The sequence below is a fragment of the Schistocerca serialis genome, chromosome 3, assembly GCF_023864345.2.
Source record: "Schistocerca serialis cubense isolate TAMUIC-IGC-003099 chromosome 3, iqSchSeri2.2, whole genome shotgun sequence".
Lineage (NCBI taxonomy): Eukaryota > Metazoa > Arthropoda > Insecta > Orthoptera > Acrididae > Schistocerca > Schistocerca serialis.
In genome coordinates, this window is record NC_064640.1 from 395,457,661 (window position 1) to 395,473,335 (window position 15,675).

At 34.0% G+C, this 15,675-nt stretch overlaps 1 protein-coding gene across 1 annotated transcript in view; it reads right to left on the reverse strand.

The window, feature by feature from the left end:
* Nucleotides 1–6,434: 6,434 nt before the first annotated feature.
* LOC126470250 (uncharacterized) overlaps nt 6,435–15,675 on the reverse strand; it is a 98,204-nt gene continuing 88,963 nt past the window's right edge. Inside the window, exon 4 of the mRNA XM_050097964.1 lies at nt 6,435–7,121. Coding sequence (XP_049953921.1) covers nt 7,047–7,121 — 75 coding nt within the window. The 3' untranslated portion in view covers nt 6,435–7,046. The remainder of the gene's footprint in view (nt 7,122–15,675) is intronic.

The following is a 15,675-nucleotide window of genomic DNA, read 5'->3' on the forward strand; positions in this document are numbered from 1 at the left end:
AAATTGTACTAAACGCTTTCTCTGAGAATTACTTTGAACAATTAGTTCGTGAGCCCACACAAATTGTTAATGGTTGAGAAAACAGACTTGACATCTTAGCCACAAATAATCCTGATCTAATAGAGATCATCATGACTGATACAGGGATTAGTGAATAGAAGGTCATTGTAGCGAGGCTCAAGACCATATCAACCAAAACCACTAAAAATAAATGCAAAATATATCTATTTAAAACAGCAGATAAAAATTCGCTTGATGCCTTCCCAAGAGAGGGTCTCCATTCCTTCCAAGCTAATTATGTAAGTGTAGACCAGACATGGCTCAAATTCAAAGATACAGTATTGACAGCAATAGATAGATTCATACCGCATAAGTTAATAAGGGACAGGACTGATCCATCATGGTACACAATACACGTCAGAACACAGTTGCAGAAGCAACAAAAAAAGCGTGCCAAATTCAGAAGAATGCAAAATCCCCAAGACTGGCTAAGTATCACAGAAGCTCAAAATTTAGTGCAGACATCAATGTGAGATGCTTTTAATAGTTTCCACAATTAAATATTGTCTCAAAATATGGTAGAAAACCCAAAGAGATTCTGGTCCACTGGCAAAAAACAGTCAATACCGTCACAGCGCGATAGCAATGGAAATGTTACCGATGATGGTGCCACTAAAGTGGAGTTACTAAATACAGTTTTCCATAATTCCTTCACGAAAGAAGATGAAGCAAATATTCCAGAATTCAAAACCAGAAAGAACTTTTATTATGAGTGATATAAAAGTAGATACGTTAGGTGTTGCGAAACAACTCAAATCGCTTAGGAAAGGCAAATCTTCCAGTCCAGATGGTATACCAATCAGGGTCCTTTCAGAGTATGCAGACACCATAGCACCTTTCTTAGCAATCATATACAACCGCTCACTTGACAAAAGGTTTGTTCCTAAAGACTGGAAAGTAGAGCAGGTCACACCAATATTCAAGACTGACCTCAATTTGCAGTAGGATTTTGGAGCATGTACTGTACTTGAACATTATGAATCACCTTGAAGAAAATGACTTATTGATACATGACCAACACATATTCAGAAAATATCATTCTTGTGCAACACAGCTAGCTCTTTATACCCATGAAGTAACGAGTGCTGTTGACAAGGGATCTCAGATCGATTTCATATTCCTAGATTTCCGGAAGGCTTTTGATACCGTTCCTCACAAGCGACTATTAATCAAATTGCATGCATATGGAGTATCATCTCAGTTTTGTAACTGGATTTGTGATTTCCTCTCAGAGAGGTCACAGTTCGTAGTGATAGATGGTAAATCATCGAGTAGAACAGAAATGATATCTGGCATTCTGCAAGGTAGTGTCATAGGCCCTCTGGAGTTCCTGATTTATATAAATGATCTATGTGATAATCTGAGCAGCCCCCTTAGATTGTTTTCAGAAGACACTGTAATTTACCATCTAGTAAAATCATCAGATGAACAGTTACAATTACAAAATGATCTAGAGAGAATTTCTGTGAGGTCATCTACATGGGTACTAAAAGAAATTGAATAAATTTTGGGTATACAATAAATCGCACAAATCTAACGGCTGTCAACTCGACTAAATACCTAGGAATTACAATAACTAGCAACTTAAATGGAATGACCACGTAGATAATATTGTGTGGAAGGTGAAATAAAGACTGCGCTTTGTTGGCAGAACACTTAGAAGATGCAACAAACCCACTAAAGAGACAGCCTACATTACACTTGCCTATCCTCTGCTGGAATATTGCTGCACAGTATAGGATCAGCTCATTTTGTGTTATCGCACAATAGGGAGGAGAGTGTCACTGATATGATATGCGAGCTGGGGTGGCAGTCACTGAAACAAAGGCGGTTTTCTTTGCGGCGAGATCTATTTACAAAATTTCAATCACCAACTTTCTCTTCCGAATGTGAAAATATTTCGTTGACACCCACCTACATAAGGAGAAATGATCATCATAATAAAATAAGAGAAATCAGAGCTTGAACAGAAAGATTTGGGTGTTCCTTTTTCCCACGCACCATATGAGAGTGGAATGGTAGAGAAGTAGTATGAAAATGGTTCGATGAACTCTCTGCCAGGCACTTAAGTGTGAATTGCAGAGTAACCATGTAGATGTAGATGTAGATGTAGAAAACAAATAATTTTAACTCAAGATTCCAAGTGCATGTCCATAATACTCAAAATAATAATAAAATAGATCTTCCATACTAAAGACTGACATTAATACATAACACTCATAAGTACCTAAGTTGTAAATTCTATAACAAACTCGCAAAGATAGTGAGTGATCTACCCTTGAATAGTTTTAATGATACAATAGAAGTTTGGTTCAGATGTACACATTACTACTCAACTGATGAGTCTGTAAACAGACACAAAAGAGATATGCAATAAACAGCCAGTAACTACAGTCTGAACTACAGCTATATGTGTGTGACAATAAGGTATAAACATAGATTATTTGCACAATATTTTTAGATGGATATTTAAGTTAAAACATAATTACATGTGGTACTATCATATATGTGATTATTATAATGTATTATTATTGTTGTTGTTGTTGTAATTGTTATTGTTATATTAATGCTGTATAGTACCACTGTATGTATGAATATTGTATTATGACTATTATTTTAGCATATATATATCTATATGTCCTTCACATGCATATCTATGTAAAATAATCAATATTGTATTGTTTTACGTATTGAAGACACTGATAAAGCCAGTTGTATAGAGAATATACCAAAAGGCAAATAAAGATTCCATTATATTCTAGTCTAGTCTAGTCTATTCATCGCTGCAGGTATTATCAAGATGCATTCAGAAAGACAAAAACTTGAATGGTCTTCCTATGCTCTGTCTTGGAGTAGACTGGGAGGAAACATGAATGTATGATGCAATAAAGGGTCTTTTATCAAACTCTTGCCCAGTGATCTATAGAGAATATACCTATATACAGAAAGGTTAGTACACATATGAGTAGAGAGAATAAGGTGGGAGGAGGAGTTGCCATATATGCCGAAAGTTATCACTGTGTAGAAAGCTTAGATACAAAAAAGTTTTGTCTACAGCAACATATAGAAGCATGTGCCTGCCAACTTAAACTGAAGGAGGGCTCTTTTATAATTGTAACAGTATATAGGTCCCCTTCAGGAAACTTTCATTAAATCCTGGAAAACTTGGATGCCTTGTTGTGCTATCTGTCAGATAGGGGAAAGCAAATTATTGTTTCTGGGGACTTCATTGTTGATTCACTGAAAGAGTGTAATAGGAAGAATGACCTGGAAGTCTTGCTCGGTTCTTTCAATTTGACATCTGTCATTAATTTTCCTACTCAGGTAGTAAAGGACAGGAGCACATTGATAGATAACACTTTTATAGACCAAAATAGGTTTAAAAACATAAATTCTTGTCCTGCTGAGAACTGCCTTTCTGATCACAATGCTCAGCTAGTTACAGTATATGACATAGCTCCATTCAGTAATTCAAAACTACCCTCCAAAGTTGTGCGTTCAATTAATGACTCAACAATTAGAAATTTCAGAGAAAATCTTCAGCAGTTAGACTGGGATGAGGTGTACAAGGAACCCAATGCTAATTTAAAATATCACTTATTTCATGATACACTTGTAAGAGAATTTGAAAACTATTTCCCCAAGGAAGTAGTTAAATCTAATTATAAGGAACCATGCAAAAAACCTTGGCTTACTAAAGAAATAAAAATATCTTGTAACCATAAAAGAGAACTGTATCTAACAACAAGAAAGAGTAATGACCCAGAAACAGCCAAATATTATAAAAGCTACTGTGCTACACTAAGAAAGGTTATTATAAAGTCCAGAAGCATGTGCATCATGTCTGAGATTAATACCTCTGGTAACAAAACCAAAACAATTTGGAATATTATTACAAGGGAGATAGGGCAACCAAGAGTACAGGATGACTGCATCACCATCAAAGCGAATGGAAACTTGATAAAAAAAAACAAGCTGGAAGTCGAAAACATTTTGAATAATCATTTTTTAAATGTTGTAGAGAAAATAGGATCTAAATGTTTATTAGAAGAAGCAAGGCAGTTAATGGAAGAGGCCTTACCCACACCATTTGATACAATTGAAATTCCACCCACCTCTCCCTCTGAAATTAAATAGATAATAAACTCTCTCAAGAATAAAAGCTCACATGGAATTGATGGCATTTCCAGCAGGATAATAAAAGCTTGTCCCCAAGAAATAAGTGGGATTCTTAGCCACATATGTACTAGCTCTCTGAAGCAGGGTATTTTCCCAGATAGACTGAAGTATGCCATTGTTAAACCACTGCATAAAAAAGGGGATACATCTGATGTCAACAACTACCATCCAATCTCTCTTCTGACTGCCTTATCCAAAATTCTTGAAAAAGTAATGTACTGTAGAGTAGCTTCACACCTTTGTAAAAATAAAGTTTTAACAAAATGTCAGTTTGGTTTCCAGAAGGGTTTTTCAACAGAAAATGCTATATATACTTTCAATAATGAAATATTAAACGCTCTGAATAACTGGAAGTCACCCGTTGGGATTTTTTGTGATCTATCAAACGCTTTTGATTGTGTAAATCATGTAATACTTCTAGATAAGCTCAAGTACTGTGGTATGAATGGGACAGTGCTCAAATGGTTTAAATCATGCCTAACTGGAAGAGTGCAGAAGAATGGGGTTTCGCAAGGTTCAGTCTTGGGTCCTCTGCTGTTCTTAATATATATTAATGACTTGCCATTCTAAATTCACGAAGCTGGTACTTTTTGCTGATGATACAAGTATAGCTATCACACCCAACAGACAAGAATTAACTGGTGAAATTGTAAGTGACGTTTTTCAGGAAATCATTAAGTAGTTATCTGTAAATGGGCTCTCATTAAACTTTGACAAAACACAGTATATACAGTTCCACACAGTAAATGGAATGACACTTTGATCTGAAATTAGTAGCTATGGTAGAATATTCAAAATTTCTAAGTGTATGCACTGATGAGGGATTGAACTGGAAAAACACACTGAGGATCTGCTGATTAACAATCCGAACGAATTCAAAAGTAATAGCAGTATACATGGCTACAACACTAGGAGAAAGGATGATCTTTACTACTCAGGTTAAATCTAACTTTGGCTCAGAAGTTGGTAAATTATGCTGCCACAAAAGCAACAGTATTAAATCAGACTTCTTCTAGTAATTTTAATAGCAATATTATCATGATTAATATTACATGTAACAAAGTATTTTAGATAAAGGGATCAAATCAATTTGAGGAATAAAACTGAATAAAATGTGTAACATGAATACCTATTCACCCACCTATCAATTTGTTACTGTCACTTTTATATTATAATCATCACAGAACCAGTAAAGGTCATAATTAAGTAGTATTTCAGTACTTTTGTTAGCCTCCTGTTCTTTGTAAAGGAAAGCCACAGAATCACAGAGTCCAGTTATTTGGTCAATAGCATCAAAAGTCTGACAGATAGCCATATAGCATTTAAAAGGAAATTTAAAGAACTTCTTAATGGTAACGCCTTCTACTCATTAGATGAATTTTTGGATATAGTAAGTGGGTAATTTCCCCAACCCCCACAAAAAACAAGTTAAAAAAATTTAAAAATATTACGTGTCATGTAATATTTTGTCTAATGTAATATCTTGTATACACACCTTTCATTAACCCGACATGTTCCACATCATTACAAAGTGTCGTATTCATGATCTATGGAACAAGTACTAATCTAATCTAATCCTCAGATGCACTGTGAAAATTCGATCATGTGACCAGCACAGGTTAGGTATGGTGTCTTTGTATTTCATGAATTTCCTTCCTTTACGCTGTATAAAATGGTATGCTCATTCTTGCTAAACGTCAGTGTGAAACTCTTCTTTCACATTACTAGCCTTCTAGCTTTTCTTTAACTGAAGTTCATCTTTTCATGTACACAAATTAATTCACTGAAAGCAGTGACATCTGAGTTTGCATTACAAGTCTCAAAGTTTTGACACTTGACTGGTTCAAACATTTCCCAGGTGATGTGATAAGCTGCAGTTGGTAAAGGATACTAATCAGATAATATTATTTCAGGCATCACTGTGACATGTATGATCTGAAATGTACATAAATAAAAGTTGCCATAGTCCTATTAGCTGTAATAACACACAACAGTCACATAGCTAATGTGTAACCACTATAGAGTATACATTCAATTAAAATCATATTCATATGTAAACATTACTGCCGGTGTACTTACAAAACAAAAATTGTACTTCAAACTGATTTCACAGCTGGCAGAAGATTAAACACCATGTTATTGTGCGAAGAAGGCATATTTTTATCTTTATGCCCAAGTGTTTCATACAAGTCATATGTATGTTATGTTCAAATGCCTTTATTATTATCACCAATGTTTTGAAAGAAAATAGCTTCTCTGTACATTAGTTATAAAAATGGTCTTTTAAAAATAGGACTGTATTTTATTAACAAATAATGGCAAGCAAAAGTATACAACATTTTAATAAACATTAGACAAAATCTCTAGTGTTTCAGTCACCATATATTTTTAGAGCTGTGAGGATAAATCTCTCATGTGCAATAGTGTTACTTCACAACATAAACTTGTACATATCTCTGAAAATATGAAAAAAGCAACAGTATTAAATCGGACTTCTTCTAGTAATTTTAATAGCAATATTATCATGATTAATATTAGATGTAACAAAGTATTTTAGATAAAGGGATCATATCAGTTTGAGGAAAAAAAACTGAACAAAATGTGTAACATGAATCCCTATTCACCCGCCTATCAATTTGTTACTGTCACTTTTATATTATAATCATCACAGAACCAGTAAAGGTCATAAATAAGTAGTATTTCAGTACTTTTGTTAGCCTCCTGTTCTTTGTAAAGGAAAGCCACAGAATCACAGAGTCCAGTCATTCACAGTAAATAAATTAATTCGAAAGGAAATATGCAATTTTTCAAGGTTTCTTGATGATTTTTCCTCTTATTTTGTATGGTTCTGCTTTTTCCATCCCTGGAGGATGCAGCCTCATCTGAAATAATGTAATGAAATATAACTTTAAAATATCACAATAACTCAGAATGCAGGGTTGCTTTTCTCATAAAATTAACTTTTAAACACATGAAATAACTGTACCACTAAATTAATCCACCTTTTATAAATCTGTTTCTCAGTAGCTACTGAACATGTTGTAACTAGTTATAATAAAAAAAGGATGTAAGATATCATTTCACTTTTGATACAGCATGTATACCATGCAGAATGTTTGTTAAGTAAAAAATTTGTGTAATTTTCTATTAAGTTACAGGCCTTATGTACATAATTTATTTACAAATACAATCAGTTTCCATATGCAACAAATGAAAATAAATCTTACTCTGACATAGTGTATTAGAATGCGTATCTTACAGCTCTTAGGTTATTGTTTTTTTGTTAAATGATTTAAACATTTACAGATAATATACACTTAGTTTACATTTACACAGTTTCCTCTGAGTGCCTATGGAGATGAAGAGAAGGATCTGCTGTCAGATGCTTTCTTATGGTGTTTACTTTTGGCCACACACATTGATAATTTAGTTCACTAGTTGTTTTTGGTTTAATTACATACAGAGTTGAAATTATGAATTTGCACAAACATATGTAAAAAAGATTGTGTTAACAGTGAGGGAGATCACCCAAAACCTTTCCCTGTTCACCCCCAGCAACTGTGGATTATTAGTTCATATTCTTGTTTTCCTTGGAATAGCTTCATGTGTCCTTGGGCATAAGTTTTTCTCTGTAATGGTACAACTTTTTTTATGATCAACTTCTTTTTAAAACATATGAAACACACTGTATGTCAAAATGACATGGTAATGAAATACTTTGGTGCAAAAGTGGAAATATGGGTTGAATGATAGAACATCAATGGAAGAAAGTGACATACTGCCAACATTTAATGCAATAATTAATACTGAAAATATTTGTAATAAACTAATTTCCAGAAGATAAACTTTTAATTGGCTCTTTCAGCCAGCATTACATTTAGCACCTGGTATTGTTCTGTTCTATCTTAGCCATTTGTCTATCACTGTAAATTCCACGTGACACTTGTCTGCAAATGATACGTAACTGTAATAACTGAAAATAAAGCAGCAGAATTTATACGCTTGATAGTTTACAAAATGGATCCAGCCAACTGACTTGACTATGTACATTTCAGAAAACTTTATGGTACGTTTCAGTACCAATCAGTGAACTAAGGAAGATTACGGTATATTGCCCCACTGATGACAAAGCCATTAGTGATGGGGCACAAGCTTTGATTGGGGAAAGTAGTTGGTCACACCCTTTTCAGAGGAAACATCCCAAACAAAATTTAATCCTGGATGCACCACCATTTTTCTGGATGTAAATCCTGTATCTTACCACAGCATCACTTTACATGGTATCAAACAGTTAAAATCCCAAAAAACTGAAACAAGTCCTTAAAAAACAAATATATAACACAAGTGGATTATGTTAATTTTTTGCTTTAAATATCAATATGAATTTGAGCTGGAATATGCACAATCAGTAACTAGCAAGTAAATTATGTAGTTTTATTTGCAGTATTAATATTATCCTATGTCATGGATTTGGATTTATGGAAAATAGCCTTTCATGGTTGTTTAAGTTAGTTATGAAATATTGCATTTGTTTTAGAGGAAATCAATGTAGCACCCTGTGATTACAATATCAATGATTCACTGCAGGAATCAGACAACTCATACAAATGCCTAGGTGGAACAATCTGTAGGGACATGAAATGGAATGATCACATACGCTCAGTTGTAGGTTCCACAGGTGGCAGACTTTGATTAATTGGTAGGATACAAGGAAAATACAAAAAGTCTTCAAAGGAGATTGCTTGCAAAACACTTATGCTGCCCATCCTGAAATACTGGTCATGCATGTATAACATGTAACAAATAGGACTAATAGGGGATATGGAATTTGCACAAAACAGAGTACCACAAATGGTAACGTGTTTGTTCCACCTATGGAAGATTTTCACCAAGAAGCTGAAAAAATTTAATAGGCAGATGCTTGAAGAGAGACACAAACTATCTCATGAAAGCCACAAACAAAGTTTCAAGAACCAGCCACATGAGGAATCTTGGAATATACTGCAACCCATGGTGTACCACAAAGACAAGATTGGACTTACTACAAAATGCAGAGAGGCATTTACGTGGTCACTCTATACACAAATGGAATGTGAAGAAGCCTTAATAACTATTGCAATATGAAGCACCCACTTCACAGTGGGTTGCAGAGTATAGATGTGGGTACTGATGTAGAGTTCCAGTAATTTAATGCACATACTGAAGCATACTAAAATAATTAATGGGAACATATTTACTTCATATTTGAGGGATTCATGTCAACTAAAATTTAAAACTTTGGAGGTTTTAATGGTCATTCTCCTAGACATCTATTTGGCCATCATCTTGTTATGCAGCAAATCAGATAATTTCAGGGAAAAATGAGTCTGATTATTTATATAATAAATTGCTCAAGAAATCATTTGGCACCATCCTCATGTCTTGCGCAGTTTTTATTTTTTTTGATTGGTGTTCTGTTTCTCACTACCATTTTGCCCACAGGAAATTGCTACTTCCAACCATTCTGTGTAATTGAGTTAAAACTAAATATGCATTCTCAGTGCACTTCAGTTGAGTGTACTGTGTCTCCAATCTTGAACATTGTTTCATCTTTCAGCATACCTCCCAAGGGAACATTCACAAGTGTCAATAAACGATCTTGATGAAACTTGGTGGGTGTTGTAGAAAGGGCAAAGTAGTGCAATACATATTTTCTTGTTTGTGCACAGTTTCACTCTTATGGGATAAAACACATCCCAAAAAGTAATTTGGCGTTTGGAGGGGAATATCTTTGAAATGATAATATATAAAAATGTTTTCCATATAAAAGTTGACATGTAATTAATGTTCTTGTAAAATGTATAATAAACTTTTGTAATAATTTGAAATTTTGCAAAAGACCCCACCACCATTTTGAAAAATGAAGACTTCTGTTACAATGTACATTAAAGAAGCTTTCAATCCATATACATTCCTGTGTAATAAAGCTGGTTTCTGATATATCATTTTTGGAAAATAAGTTGTACATAATGCGCTGTCACAGTATTTTAAATATACCTAGTTAAAATATCTAACCATTAATTACTATTCTAATTCTTTATTTTACTTATCTTTGTTTTGTGTTTTAAATTGTTGTTTTATGCTTTAGATTCATGGCTTTTTTTGTTTTTTAGTTTACCTTTTCACATATGCATATTTTGTTAAATGAAGATAATAAGTAACTCATTATTATGATAGAAAATAATTAAAATAATCAATCTGTAAAGAAATGCTTAAAACATAAAATTTTGTTAAACCATCTACAAAAAATGAACAAAATTTCTCACATAATATGCACAATGGAGAAGCCAATATAAAACAAAATTAAGCAGGCTTTCGAACTGTCATAGGTGATCCTCTAAATATACTGATCTGTATCAGGCATATTTCAGTACATTGGTAAGCCTCAGTGAAGAGAATTGATTACATACTAGTCACTGCAGCTTCAGTGCATTGTTTCTCTGGTGGAGATTGAAATCAAAATCATTCAGACGAACTAGATCTGAAAGTCCTCTTGCAAAGTCCTTCCAATGGTGGTACCTGTGTTGTTGATCCTTTCGGATCACCAAATGAACATGTTCCTTGTCTTCAGGTACGATGCTCTAAATAGTTCTTTCATAGTCACCACCACTAGGAAAGGAAACACATTTCAAATATATTTTAACCTGATCAAACATTTGCTTACCAAATTCTGATGGTGTCACATCAATGTTTGTGGCTTCAAAGTGAGATTCTCAACTTCTGGGCCCAAACTCACCAGTAATTTTGTTTTAAAACTATGAAATTCAGGTTATCAGTGTGATAAAACTGTTTTGAGCATTGTACCCATGGACAAGAAATATCTGGTGACCCAAATGGCTCAATGGGGCACAAGTGCATCTGTGGAACTCATACGGCTTTTGACCTTGGAAGAACCTTGTGAGAAGTCTTCAGATCTAGTTTTGTTGAATGATTATGATGTCAATCTCCACTTAAGAAACAGTACAATCAAGTTGCAGTCACCAGTACATAATAATTTCTCTTCAACTCTCTTCACTGGGGCTTACCAGTGCACTGAAATATGCCTCATACAAATCAGGATATTTAGAGAATCACCCAAGTCAATTTGAAATCTTGCTGAATTTTGTTTCAAATTGGCTTCTTCGTTGTGTACATTATGTGAAGAAATTTCATTCATTTTATATACTTGGTGTACAAAACGTTATGTTTTAAATGTTTTCTTGCAGATTATCATTATTGTAATTATTCTCTATTATAATAGTAAGTTACTTATTATTTTTATTTTCAATTAACAAAATACATGTATGTGAAATGATAAGCTAAAATACAAAAAGAACCATGAATGTAAATCATAAAATGAATATACATAAAATAAATAATTACAATAGTAATAAGTGTTTGGATATTTTAATTAGGAATGTTGAAAATACTCTTACAGCACATTGTGTACAGCTTATTTTCAACAAATGATATTTCAGAAAACAGTTTTATTACACAGGGATGTGTGTGGCCTGAAAGCTTCTTTAATTTATGTTGTAACAAATGTTTTCATTTTTCCAAATTAATTAATATCAATGGGGTATTTTGCAAAATTTCAAATTATTAAAAAAGTTGATTATACAGTTTTTAAGAACATTAATTTCATATCAACTTGTATGTGAGAAACATTTTTTATATATCATCATTTCAAAGATATTCCCTCTAAACCTAAAATTCCAGAGTACCTACTTGGCTGTGTTTTACACCTTAAAAGTGAAACTGGGCACTAGCAAAAAATATGTATTACATCATTTTGCCACCTCTACACACCCACCAAGTTTCATCAAGATCATTTATTGACACCTGAGAATGTTCCCTTGTCAGATGTTCATTTCGAGTGCCAACCGTACATGCTTTTTCAGTTTACAGCAAGAGAGGTTATCAACAAGGAGAGTAATCTGCGAAATCAGTATATATCACAGTGAATCATTTGAACATTCACATAGTATTGTGAGGCAGAAGACATTGAAAATCTGCTGGATGATCATCATACAAGAGTTTGGAGGTGACATGTCCAATATCCTTGTAAAATTGGTCCATGGATGGACAATACTACTACTACTACTACTACTACTACTACTACTACTACAATGCATTCCTCTGATATGCATTTCCAGTGGTTTAATATGAGGTGAGCCAGTCATGTTTTGGATTAGTATTATGCACAGATGTTGAAAACCTCTCATTGCTGTCATGAGGAGTTTGATGGCTGTGCAGCATTGGAGGAGGACCCTCAAACCAACTGTCCAACACTACAGTCAGCATTTCAGCGATGGATTCATCTTGCAAGATGATAATGCATGAGCACATCACATGAACATTGTAACACCTTCCAGGAACAGTAATTAACCGAGCGGAATGGCCTATGGTATCTGCTGAGATGAATCAGAATGAGAGTGCTTAGGGGCAGTTGAAATTGGCAGTGCGTTACAGCAGAATGTGGCCTCACACTTGCTTCTGCCTGATTGACCTGAACCATGGCTTTCAGGACGTAATGCAGGAGAAGTGTGAGTTGAATTTTGTTTGACCAGTGTTTTCAGAATCCATGCTGGTTGACTTGAGTGACGTCATTCTGTATAAGATACCTCATTATGTTTGAGCTCAGAATATTGTTACAAGTTCCTACAAGAGTTGGATGTCAGTGATATTGGATGGTATTTTGTGGATCACTTCCACTACTCATACCTTCTATGTATTCATTCATTGCTTATTTGAATTTGCAAGAATGAATATTGGAACATTTATGCAATAAGTACATTCTAACAGTCTCAATGAATGCACATGATTATCTGATAGTAGGTTCCCATACAAAACTAGTTAGGTTGTAAAATATATGTTGAAAAATGTAATTTTCATGAGTTGAACTGTCTGCAGAAACTCATTAACTGTCAAAATGAATGTATTTATGAACAATATTTTCTGCATTTTGAGGAGGCCACCATAACATTAACCGACGAATGAAATATGAAACAAGTGCGGAAATGTATTGAATGAGTAAAGCAAACAGCTTGCATTTACATGGTTTATTAGATGTAATCACAATATGAGAACATCAAGTACTTATGTTGAACATTGAATTATAATCAAACTTAACATGTGAAAGATGAAAGTCAAGCAGAATTTTGAGGCTATAACATGTGAAAGATGAAAGTCAAGCAGAATTTTTAGGCTATTGTTTGTGATAATTTTTTGGCATTTAAATGAGGTGAAGTATGTAACTGCTGGTAAAACACGAACAATGTTAGTGATGTAAAATACTTGATCATCACCTAAGAAATTATTGTAATGACTTTCTGCATGGGTGGTAAGATACCAGCACTATGTACTAGTATCAAGTCATGAATATGTTTGGTAAGTTTTCTTGTCTCAAACTCACATTCTGATCTCCATCACTTTGCTTTTGTGTAACAATGTAAGACAAGAAGGCTGTCAAACACCAACAAAACAAGAGAAAGAATGCATAGAAACACACATGTCTCAGCTGAGCTGCTTTTATGAAACTGAAATTAGAAGAGCGACAAGGGAAAACCTCAGATATCTTCCCGTGACCCCTTTCATCACTGAATGTCTACCATTTGTCAAAATTCTTGCAGAAGTTGGGAAGGGAAATTTATATTTCAATGAATTAGTGGGACACTTTACATCATTTATCTGCAAATGTTTACTGCTCTATTTGAGTCATCACCATTAGTAATCATAATTCAATGCTAATGAAATGTAAATAGTGCCTAAGTTCAAAAATAGCTTTACATCTATTTCCATGTACACAATTAGCAGAAAATTCTATCAAAAGTCTTTTTAAGAGAAAAAGAAGAAATAGTTTGATTCACCTGTATAGATTATGGTCAGTTTCTATTGGAAATCAAGTGCCACATATGCATATACCCCAATTCTTGTATCCGAGTTCACATGAAATCTCATAGGGTATTATTTTTGCATCTAAATGAGGCAGACTATTATGAATACCCGTTTAGAAGCCTGATTGTCCAGCACAATCGCAAAAATTTCAATCCACAATTACCAGTTTTGGCCATCAACTACCCTCAGATCACAAGACACATGCCATGGTCCACAGTAGTATGCCAAAAATGTTACTGTCATAAAATTCAATTATATGACTGTATCACCAATTTTTCCTACTGAAATTAAGAAACTTACACATTTTCTCAAAAATAAGAGCTCATCTGATTTTGGTGTTGTTTCCAATAGAGTATTAATATTATTCCCATATAATAAGCTCAGTTTTATCTGAAATACTTAATGCATCCTAACTCAATGCATTTTTCCAGAGAGACTGAAGCATGCCTTTGCTGAACCCCTCTTTAAGAAAGGTGATAGGAGATATGTCAATAATCAATGACCCATTTCACTGCTTACACCATTCTCCTAAATTTTTGAAAAGGTGATATGTTCTATAATACTATCTCACCTTAGCAACAATAGTATCCTTTGCAAATCACAGTTTGGGTTTCAGAAGAGTTGCTCTACTGAGAATGCCATTTACACATCCACTCACCAGATTTTACAAGCAGTAAATAATAAAATAGCACCAATTGGTCGCTATGATCACAGGTTCGAATCATGTCTCGGGCATGGATGTGTGTGATGTCCTTAGGTTAGTTAAGTTTAAGTAGCCCTAAGTTCTATGATGACCTCAGAAGTCACATAGTGCTCAGAGCCATTTGAACCAATTGGTATTTTCTGCTACCTCTCTAAGGCATTTGATTGTGCGAATCACAGTATTCTCCTAGGCAAATTAACATGTTATAGGATTGATGTTACAGCCAATCAATAGATGATGTGATATCTAACCAAAAGAATGCAGAAAGTTGTACTTAGTAATTTAAGCAGTGTAGTCCAGGGACATAATTCTGACAAGGGAGAAATCATGTATGGGTTTACCCAAGGTTCAGTCTCAGGTCCACTAGTGTTTGTTGTATATGTAAATAGTCTTCTGTCTAGTATACAACAAGTAGAATTAGTTCTTTTTGCAGATGGTGCTAGTATTGTAATCAGTTCAAGTATACATACAGAAACAGAAGAAATGGCAAACAAAGTTCTTAAAAGTATCATTGACTGGTTTTCTGCAAATGGTCTCAGCCTCAATTTTAAAAAGACCTAACATATTCAGTTCTGCACATTTACAGGTGCTACACAAATGATAATTGTAAGACATGGTGAGGAGATAGTAAATAGAGTGGAAACTCTAAAATTCTTATGGGACCATATTGAAGAGAATTCAAATTGGAAAAAATACATTTGGGAACTCCTAAAACAATATAGTTCAGCCACATTTGGACTTAGAATCATTGCAAATCATGGGGAGAGGCAAATCAGGAAGTTGACATGTTTTGCATATTTTCATTTGATAATGTCATA